The following is a 10349-nucleotide window of genomic DNA, read 5'->3' as shown; positions in this document are numbered from 1 at the left end:
TCCCATTGGCGGAACGAACGAGAGGCATTTTAGTTAAATATAATTAATTTTTAGACGTTTTATGAAATAATTGATTAATTTTTAAACTATTAAAATATATAGGATATTGGGTTAATTTTAAAAATAAATTTTTATTAATCATTCATTATCCTCATCTTCTCGACACTTTGTTATAGATTTTAATTATGAATATTATTATCAATTATTTTTTTCACGCGTAGTCAACAAAATATTTAAATAAAATAAAATGTCAATCAAAATATTAACACGCCTTTCATAAAATTCTTTTTTTTATTTTATTTTATTTTTTTGGAATAATAATTTAACGAAAAGAAAAATTTATAAAAAATAAAAGGGGAAGAAAAAAAATTGATTTTAAAAAAAAAGTCTCGTTTTCCTTTCTTATAACAGCTGATGTCCAAAAAAATCTCAAATTCAATTCGCAAACTTTTGTGGAAACTTTATCGAAAAATAAGAAATAACCTATCTTTTTAAATATAAAATTAAAAAACGTGTCCAAAATATGATTCCAGAATTTTTTAAAATTTCTGAAAGTTTTAAAACTTCCAAATTTTTTTTTCAAAAAAAATGCTTTCCTAATTCTTACCATTTCGATTTTAAAAATTTCTTCTTTGATTAATTACATTTTTATATTTAAAAAAAGGTATTCCATCATTTTAAGATTCTATCAACTTGTTTGGGAAGAAAAAAGTAACTAAGAAACTCTTATTTAAATTTGGAACGTATACTTTCATAGAGGAGACCAATGATATAATGAGCCGGTGGCTCTGACGTAGAAGAGGTTGGAGTGACCAGGAGTTAGAACGGGCCCTGAGTTAAAGCAAGTCTTGGACATTTTTTTTCAAAAGCATATTAAAAGTCTAAAAATTTTTTTAATTTACCCTTCTTCACTAAAAAATGGTTACAATATATCACCATAAAGAAGAATTTGATAATGAAAAATTGGTAAAAGTTCAATAACATTTTTTCTTTATAAATAACGACTTTTTAGTTCAAATATATAAATTTTATTTGCAAAAAAAATTATAAATTTTGATTTTCAGCACTTCGTGCTTAAGGAATAACCTTCACTAGGTATGTGATCTTTCCCCCGAACATGAAATTTACTTAGGGAATTTTTAGAAAGAAAAGTATTTTTGTGAAAACCCAAAATTATTTATATTTTTATAAAAATTGCAATATAGTCAAAGGCTTATACTATTGGTGGACCCTAAGGACTTCTAATAAGATTGATGGCGGAAAATTTGGCCTTAGGAAAAATGATTCATATAATTGCTTGCAAAAATCTTTTTAGGAATTTTTACAATTTTCTAAAATAAAAAATGAAAGATTAATTAAATATTTTTGCCCTTATCTTATATATAAAAGAAAACTCCTATATCTTCCCCCCCCCCCCATATATTAATTAATGTTAGCGGCCAAAAAAAATAAAAAATGTCTTTAAAATTAAAATTTTTATTGATAGTGGTGATAGGTTAAGATAAAACAGTGGAGCAGTGAATAATTTCTATATTTATCCGGTGTCTGATAGACAGCTAGTGTATCCAGAAAAATATTGCACGAGTCTGAAGATTTTGCTCATAGAAGGAAACTAAGGTCTAGACATTCTATTATCTGAATCTCGAGGCTTATAGGCAACATTTTTTTCTGGCTAAAATATGAGTTAGTTTTAAGAAATCATGAGGCGTTTAACAACCTATTTTGGTTTAAGTTAAAAGATTTTACATTTGTGCTTCTCTTCTCTTCTCTTCTCTTCTCTTCTCTTTCTCTCTTCTTCTTCTTCTCTTCTCTTCTCTTCTCTCTTCTTCTCTTCTCTTCTTCTTCTCTTCTCTTCTTCTTCTTCTTCTTCTCTTCTCTTCTCTTCTCTTCTTCTTCTTCTTCTTCTCTTCTTCTCTTCTTCTCTTCTCTTCTCTCTTCTTCTCTTCTTCTCTTCTCTTCTCTTCTCTCTCTCTTCTCTCTCTTCTCTCTTCTCTTCTCTTCTCTTCTCTCTCTTCTTCTCTTCTCTTCTCTTCTCTTCTCTTCTCTTCTCTTCTCTTCTCTTATCTTCTCTTATGGTCTCCGATATGGTTATAATAAGGGAATCAATATTATGAAGGTGTGTGTTTGTTCCAAGAGGTATGATTGCGAAAAGTGGTAAATTATTTTAAAATTCATTGATGAAAAAAAAAAATCTATTATTATTTCTTGCTATTGATTTTAACCGAAAAAAAAAATTAATTAATGAGTTAAGTGTTAAAAGAATTCTTCCATATTGGGTTACTATATAATGGACACGGATTATCAGTCGTATGAGTCTATTGGCAGAAAAAAAAACTCATTCTTAATTTTATAAATAATTTATGTTTTCATTACATATGTAGCAAACATAGCAGTATCCTTATTTTTAAATTTTCTCTATCTTATTACCTGTCAAATCGATATCTTTTCAAAAAGGTTTTAAAATAAAATATTATAATATTTATTTATATATCTTTTCTTTTCTTTAATTTATTTATATTTTTTTTTAAAAAAAAATGTTACTTGAAAGAGTTTTTTATATATAAATAAAATATTTATTTTTTAAAAATTAAAATTAAATTTAATTGATAAAAAATATTTTCAAGTATTTAATTTTTAATTTAATATATTATAAAAATTGTATAATATTTTAAATTTAAAATTTTTTTTTACTAAAATATATTTAATTTATTATTTTATTTTTAAAATTTTAGCAAAAATAATTTAAAATTCTATTTTTTATTTTTGAATTATATAATTTAAATCAAAAGTTTAAAAAAAAATCAAAAAAAAATAACCCCAAGCTATGAATGAAATAATACTCGAAACAAATAATAATAATAATAATAATAATAATATGCCCTATTTTCGTCACCCCGATGAATCGCTAATGACAGAAAATTCTAATGTAGTACAATGCACGGAATTCGTAGTTTCTCCAGTATTAAAGCCCAATTGCTACTCGCCCACTGCTAGAGATGACGAACAAGATATTCTCCCTGACCCAAGTTTTTGCCGCTACAAAAACTCCAAAACTGGGGGTCAAGGTGAAATTGGCAACGTAAAGTCCCTCGTAACATCCTTTAGAAATCACGATCAGTCAAATCGCTCCGACAAATTAAACGCGAGCTACCCTAATAATAGGGTCGATGATGACGCGGACGATAAAATACGCCTCAAGACGAACAAAGAACGGGCGTCTAACTGCAAAAAGAGATCTCACCTTTTTTCCATCAACGGAATACTGGGTAACAACAACACGACTTCTAGTAGCGGTAACGATCAATGCGGTCGAAAGTATTATCAAGGAGCCGATCTCAGATCCAAGTCTCAAGAATTGGAAAAGGAATCGACCGACAAACCGTCTCCCCCGCTTTCCTTGACGGACGAGACGAGGAAACGGAAGTCACTCGATAACAAACACCATTATTCCGGCTCCCGGGGCTTGTGTGATACACAAGAAGGATCGTTAAACTTAAAGACCTCAAACACCGAAAAGGTCATTTTTCCCAAAGTATTCACCAAAAATGGTCTTAATAAAAATAATCACCTAGCGACAAATTTTAACGACAAATTTCTCCCATATCCGAATGACGTCGTGAGCGGAGGAGGCTACGATTCCGCTCAGCCGGAAATGGATCCCCAAAATATTTCCCAACTTTGCGATATGTATTTCATGAATTATTACAATTATTATTACCAACAAAACCCTCAATCACTTTACCCACCGCATGTTATGCTGCCCGGAATCGATCAGAGAAAAATGGCGCCAAGTCTAAATAAAAATGTCTCCAAAGATGGTGTCGGCGATCTTCTTGGAGCGCATCTCATCGACAGAGAAACGATTTCAAAGTATGGCGAAAGGTTCGAAATTAATGACAAAAAATTGACATTGAACCACAAGAACGGCAAAAAACGCAGGCAAGCAGCTGATCACCCTCCCACGCCTCTTAGCAGGGATAAAACTTTCCAAGGATACGATTCTAACAAAGATCTCGCGATGAAAATAATTGACGATTCCCCTACGAACCTTCTAGAGAACGAAAATCTTTCCGAAAATAATCATTTTCGCCAAAATATATCTACGGAACACATCGAGAGTCAACCTGAAGACGACTCGAATGACCCTAACAGCAAAGAATTTATCTCTGAAGGTTCGGAACACGAAAATGATTTGATCGATTCTAGGTATCGCAAGGGATTTAACTGGGATGTCGCGTCAAAATATTATACCAAAAGTAATAGAAATAATAAACTAAATTGCCTTATTATATTAAGACTTTTGCGGAGAGAGTGAGAGAGAAAAACGTACCGAGGAGTGATGATTATCGATTTGTTTTATTTTTGACGTAAATGGTTATTGATTGACTGGCAGGGGAATTTAAGAGCTAAAGGCTACGCAATTTTAGCCCAATTCCATTTTAGTCATTCCCATATTATTGTTATATAGATATATAAGATTTTTTTTGATGGGCTATAAATATTATAATGTTAAAGTTAAAAAAATGGCTCCCTAAAATTTCTCCTCATCAGTTGAGGTAGTAACTAATATTCGAATTACATTGTTTTTTTTTTAAAAAAAAAAAAAAAAAATTTAAATCATCCAATGAAAATCCGTTTATTTTAGCCCTATCAGGTTTAAAATTGAGAAAGTCAAGGTTAATTAGTAAAATATATTATAAAAAAAAAAAATCTTTTCCCGCCCATTTTTAAAAAAAATCATGTAAAAAGAAGAGAATAAAATCACGTGTCTATTCCATATCATTCCTTTAGCATGGTTCCAACATAGGATATACCCGCATCTCTCCATTTTTAGCGAGAACTGATTAGAGAGAGAAGGAGGCCGGGATTTTTTATTACTTTAAAATTATGCCCCTCAAAAACGAATGGTGAAATATACCGTTCTTGATCGATTTGGTGTAATTATTAAAAGGATCAATCAGTTCGTTCACAAGAATCGGATACCAATAATCCGTTATTCGGTTAATATTCGATTCTGAAATAGGTCTCAAGAAAACCTGCTAAATTTGTATATCATCGATTCCTCTTATAATCTTTTTATAACAAAATCCAATTTTATAATATGAAAATAAAAAAAATTTATAAATTAAATATAATTATAAATTACAGCAAAAACTTAACACTCTTCTAACTCTTAAAATCAACTTCCATCTAACAAGTTCTTATGGTAAAAAAAAAAGAAAATTTTAATTTCTTTATATATATATCTTCTTTGTGTAATTTTTACAAAAAGACTGATATTCTTTTCAAAACCCCCACTGGAATTCTTTACACAAAAAATTTCATATAATTTTTCCTTTAATCATGTTTAATTAAATTCCATTTAAACCATATTATTATATATTAATATAAAAAATTCATTTTTTGATCTCGAAAAATAACAAATTTTCTTTTTAAAAACTTTATATATTTTCATTTATTTTTACAGCCATAAGAATTTAATTAATTTTTTTTTATATATTCCAATCAAAATGCAATCTTATATTCCTACACCCCCCCCCCCTTGGTGATGTTTAGTTGATTTGGAAATAATAATTAACTAGAAGTTATTAAAGTTTAAAAGTTTTTATAATAATTTATATATATATATTTTTAAAAAATAAAATAAAATTATTAGAATTCAATAATTAAAATAAATTCGATTAATTCCTTTCCACTCTCCTTTTTTTTCTTCCTATTTTTTTCATATTTTCCATTCCTTTGATCCGGGCTGAAGCCGATGGAAGCAAAAAAAAAAGAGAAATAGTTTTTAATTTTTCTTATAAAAAAAAAATTACATTAAAATTTATCGTTATATAAATGGAATTTTTAATTTATAATTTTTTATAATTTTTTATAATTATAAAAATATTCCATTGAAAAAAAAATATTATACTGTGTATTAAATAAGCGCTCAATTCAGAAGAAAAAGTTTATTTCATAATGGTATAGTTTTTCCTTGTATTTTATTTTGTTGCTTTCGTCAAGATGAAAGAATTTCTTTAAAAAAATATATTCATTTTTACATTAAGGAATAATCTTATATAAAATATATAATTGTAAAATTAATAAATGTAATAATGTAAATAATTAAAATAACCAAGAAAAATAAAAGCTACACTTCCCTTAAAATTTATAATAAAAAAATTTATTAGATAAAATTAGAACCCTTTTATATAAATTGAAATTCTTGGAAATTGAAGTGTCATTTGTTAGGACTGCGAATTCCAATATTAGGGTTCGGAATATTTAAAATCATTAGGTTGGGCATTTTGGCATTTTTGCTACCATAGACCCAATTAGAGACCGATTTCTGGGAGAGGACAGCCCCCGTCCAACACTGGTTAATATTGATCAGGGGCGGCTTAAGACTCCTTTCAGAAAATCGGTTATCAAAATTTCAGCTAAATTAGGGTTTAAAAATTCTCGAGCCCAAATTAGGGTTCACAGCCGTGATTATTCTGTGATAAATGTGTATAATTGATTATTGAATTAATAAAACTGTAACTAATTTAAATACGATTTACATGAGAGTTGGTAAAATATGACCCGGTTCTAAAGAAAAATCCAAAGATTTATCTTTTAGTTGAATTCCTTAGATCTGAAGGCTGGTTTGCTGGCCCTTAGATATATTATGGGCGGAAGGGGAACTAAAAAATATAACGTTTCTTATTTTGATTGTTTTTTTTCTTCTTCAAATATTAGTATTGCGATCCATAAGCGAATTGCGATTGTGATATTGGGCGAGTGAGAAGTTGGGGGGAGAGGCAAGATGAGGAGGGGAAAGATGACCCCCTTCACCCCACGGGCTAAATATAATACAGATGCCGGCTAAAATATATATATTATTTACATTTATAATTACATTCACAAAAATTTATTCATTTTTCGGCGTTATCTTTATCTGTGCCATTTAAAAATTTCCTACCAAATCATTTGAAAACGTTTTTCACTGTCAAAACTAAAGCAAAATATTTTCAAAAAAAAAAAATATGACGAAGATTTTATGATAGAGACTCATGGAAGATAGCTGAAAGTATTGTATTTGGAAACTTAAATTAGGACAAATGTATACGACAAATTTCATTTGAGTCAAAGAGATCTATGATTTTAGTATTCTACCTCGACTCGCAGTAAGAAAGTCCTGAGTCAAGGAATATAAATAAATAACCTTATGTCACTATTGGATACTTTTTATACAACTCAAATGAATGAAAGGTTGTTCTCGATTATGATTGCATTTACAAGGTGAATGCAAACTTATGGTATATAAAAGGTTATAAATGGTCGATAAGGTTCCAAGTAAAAATGCTATAGATGACATCGCATCTTTATAAACATGGGAAATCTGCTTATTAGTTACTTTCTATAGATGAAAAACAGCTGAGAATTAGTTAGAGCCGATTTTTTAAAAAATCTAGCTTAGTATTTTGCCAGAAAAATATTGCTTAAATCTCTGGATTTCGCTCTAATAGATGTCTAACCCTGTGTGCCATCTTTGAGTAAAATCATAAAGACTTGAGTAATTATTCTTCTAGGGTAAAAGATTTATTTAGCCATTTTTATGAACTCAAATCGTGTCATTTAATAACTCAACCTTAGAAAATAGCTTCAACGAATGTTAGCCCTTTCTAAATATATATAGGGAGTTTGACACTGAGCACTGATAAAATCATCGAAAAATTGGCACAATCCCAAAGAAGATTTAATTTGCAATAATTCTTGGGAATATTAAAATTTATATATCGAATTTTAAACTTAAAAAAAATTTGTTCTTTTTTTTATAATGATTAATAAGTCGATTTTTATACATTTTAATAAATTTTTTTTATAATTAATTTATAATTGAATTTGTTTATATTAGAAATTGTCTATTATTTTATAGTATAGTCTTAATAAATTTTATTAAACCTTTAAGTTATTCTTAAATAACTCATAGAATAATTTTTAATCCCCCCCCCTCTTCCCCTCACCACAACGAATTCTCGCTGAACATACGTGTGTCATGTCATTTATATTCTTATCGAAAAATTAAAATGAATGATAGGTAAAGATTTGTACGAAAATGATATGGACTCGAGTCACGAAGAGGATGAAGACGATACAGATTCCCATTCCTGTCAAACGAGTAAAAAGCCCAGGAAAGCTAGGACAGCTTTCAGCGACCACCAACTGAATAGCCTGGAAAAATCTTTCGAAAAACAGAAATATTTGAGTGTTCAAGATAGAATGGAATTGGCTGGAAGACTGAACCTTTCGGACACTCAAGTCAAGACCTGGTACCAGAATAGGAGGTATAATTCGATTAATTACATATATTTATCAGATTCTAGAAGGTACGTCTAAGTTATATCCCATTTAGATGGCCAAATGACTTATCCACTCATCGATATTGATTTTATACTATTTGCTTATGAATTTTTTTCCCATTCGATCATCTGCAAATATAATAGGGGGGGGGGCATTCAAATAGACAACAGAAATGATGAGATTATGTCATATTCTCCCGCCTAAATTTTGGTTGGACCTAGATTTTAACATAGAACATTTTTAACGTCATTTTGCTACTTTACGATAACGGGTTTGAATACCATTGTTCCTCCATTGCCATTTTTGAATATAAAGAATTCGATTAGATCCATATTCTAAGAAAGTATCCCATATATCTCCAGGAAGTCGAAACCTCACCCAGCTCATATTTTAAATAAATTGTATGGAAGAAATAAATTTAGTCTTTGAGAATAATTTTGACTTTTTTAAAAACTCTTATGGGATAGTAATGGGAGTCATAATCTTTGATCATGTTTCCTGGGAGAATTTTCGGAATAGAATATTTTAAGAGTTATGATGTGATATATCACGGATATACATTAATAACCTTTCCGCTCAAGAAAATAAACCTGTAAGGTTCTATATGGGGTCGGTTGTACTAATTTCATTTTCTCTGTAGTCAAATGGCTAAAAAAAAATTTAATAATTTCTCCATAGATTTTCGTTTTTTTTTAAAGTTAATTTATACACACTTCATGTTATGAATCATTATTTTTCGTTTAGGACTAAATGGAAGAGGCAAACAGCCGTAGGACTTGAACTATTAGCGGAAGCCGGAAATTACAATGCCGTGACGCGTTTATTGGCCCAAAATCCTTATTGGTACGCGAATTACGCCTCAGGCGCTCCTTTCCCTTTAGACAAAACCCACAACATAGCCGAATTACTCAAAAACCAGGACGAATCGACAAAATTTTTGGTACCTACCTGTGACGCCGGTATCATAGCTACCGCCATCTCTCCGTCGCCAAATAACGGTACGTCAATCGCTTCGAATAAATTTTCCAAACCCAGTCGACGAGACAAATCTACGAATGACACGAAAGAGACTGATAACCCTTACAATCTATTATCTAGACCCTTGCCATCATTACCCATGCCCCATTCTGCTATGGGGCGCTTCCCCATCATGCCCCACCATCCCATGTATTATTACAACGGTTACAATCAGCAAGTGAACAACAATAAAAGTAAATCTAATGATTATCACAGAAGGGATTACGAGTCAAGGTACAGTAACACGAGTAGTCGTAGTGGCAGTAGTAATCGTTGCAATAGTAATGAAGACATTACAAAAGACGTCATCGATAAAAACGATGAAGTCAGAGAGAAGGATTCAATTGGTCACAAAAAAGGAGGAAGACGCAATGACGAAAAATTTAACCGACCTATCATGTCGGAGATTAAGAATGAAAGGGAAGACAATTTCTTAGACGATAAAGTTAAAATGGTACCCCGTGTTGGATCGAACGAAATTCGGGATTATAGTGGAATTCCGCTTGAGGGTTCCCATAGCGACTCCCCTGCCGCTCACCGCGAAGGAAGGATTAAGGAGAAGAAAGAATCAAATTTTAAAGATTATCAAACCAAGGAGAGTAACCAAAATTACATTTCAAACCCGTTCCTATCACCTGTTCGCGTTCAATCCAACGCCCCACCCTGGAGTCATCCTTTCACGTCCTTCCACAAGGCTAGCGAAAAGATCAATTGATCAATCATCACCCTTTTTTTTTGAAAATGGATCGGTTTTGGAATAATTCATAAATCACAGAATAATCAATTTTTTTTTTTTTCAAAAATATTTTACATTTTATAAATCGATGGTTTTTGTTAAATATTTAATATTTATTTATAAAATTAAAATTAAATCGCATAGATAAATTTTTTTAAGTAATAAGTAAATTCGACAAATTTTTATATCATAAATATATATACCTAAAAATTCTTATTATACTTATTTGTGTAATCAATCAATGTATCATTCATTTTATTTATATAAA

General features: G+C 30.1%; 1 protein-coding gene across 1 annotated transcript; it reads left to right on the top strand.

Moving 5' to 3' along the window:
• Window positions 1-2824: 2824 nt before the first annotated feature.
• On the top strand, window positions 2825-10083 carry LOC135930357 (uncharacterized). Its single transcript, XM_065467142.1, has 3 exons — window positions 2825-4256; window positions 8066-8312; window positions 9073-10083. Exons 1-3 carry the CDS (start codon window positions 2825-2827, stop codon window positions 10058-10060), a joined length of 2667 nt encoding a protein of 888 aa, XP_065323214.1. The 3' UTR covers window positions 10061-10083.
• The last annotated feature ends 266 nt before the right edge of the window (window positions 10084-10349 follow it).

This window comes from Gordionus sp. m RMFG-2023, chromosome 5 (genome assembly GCF_954871325.1).
Source record: "Gordionus sp. m RMFG-2023 chromosome 5, tfGorSpeb1-WG-v2, whole genome shotgun sequence".
Classification (NCBI taxonomy): Eukaryota; Metazoa; Nematomorpha; class Gordioida; order Chordodea; family Parachordodidae; genus Gordionus; species Gordionus sp. m RMFG-2023.
This window is presented reverse-complemented; position numbering and strand designations above follow the sequence as displayed.

What these genes read in the sequence shown, in the direction of transcription:
- LOC135930357 (XM_065467142.1), top strand. Translation starts at nt 2,825, where the DNA reads ATGAATGAAATAATACTCGAAACAAATAATAATAATAATAATAATAAT. An exon ending in GTCAAAATATTATACCAAAA is followed by an intron (nt 4,257 to 8,065) that starts GTAATAGAAATA and finishes AATGAATGATAG; the next exon opens with GTAAAGATTTGTACGAAAAT. An exon ending in ACCTGGTACCAGAATAGGAG is followed by an intron (nt 8,313 to 9,072) that starts GTATAATTCGAT and finishes TTTTTCGTTTAG; the next exon opens with GACTAAATGGAAGAGGCAAA.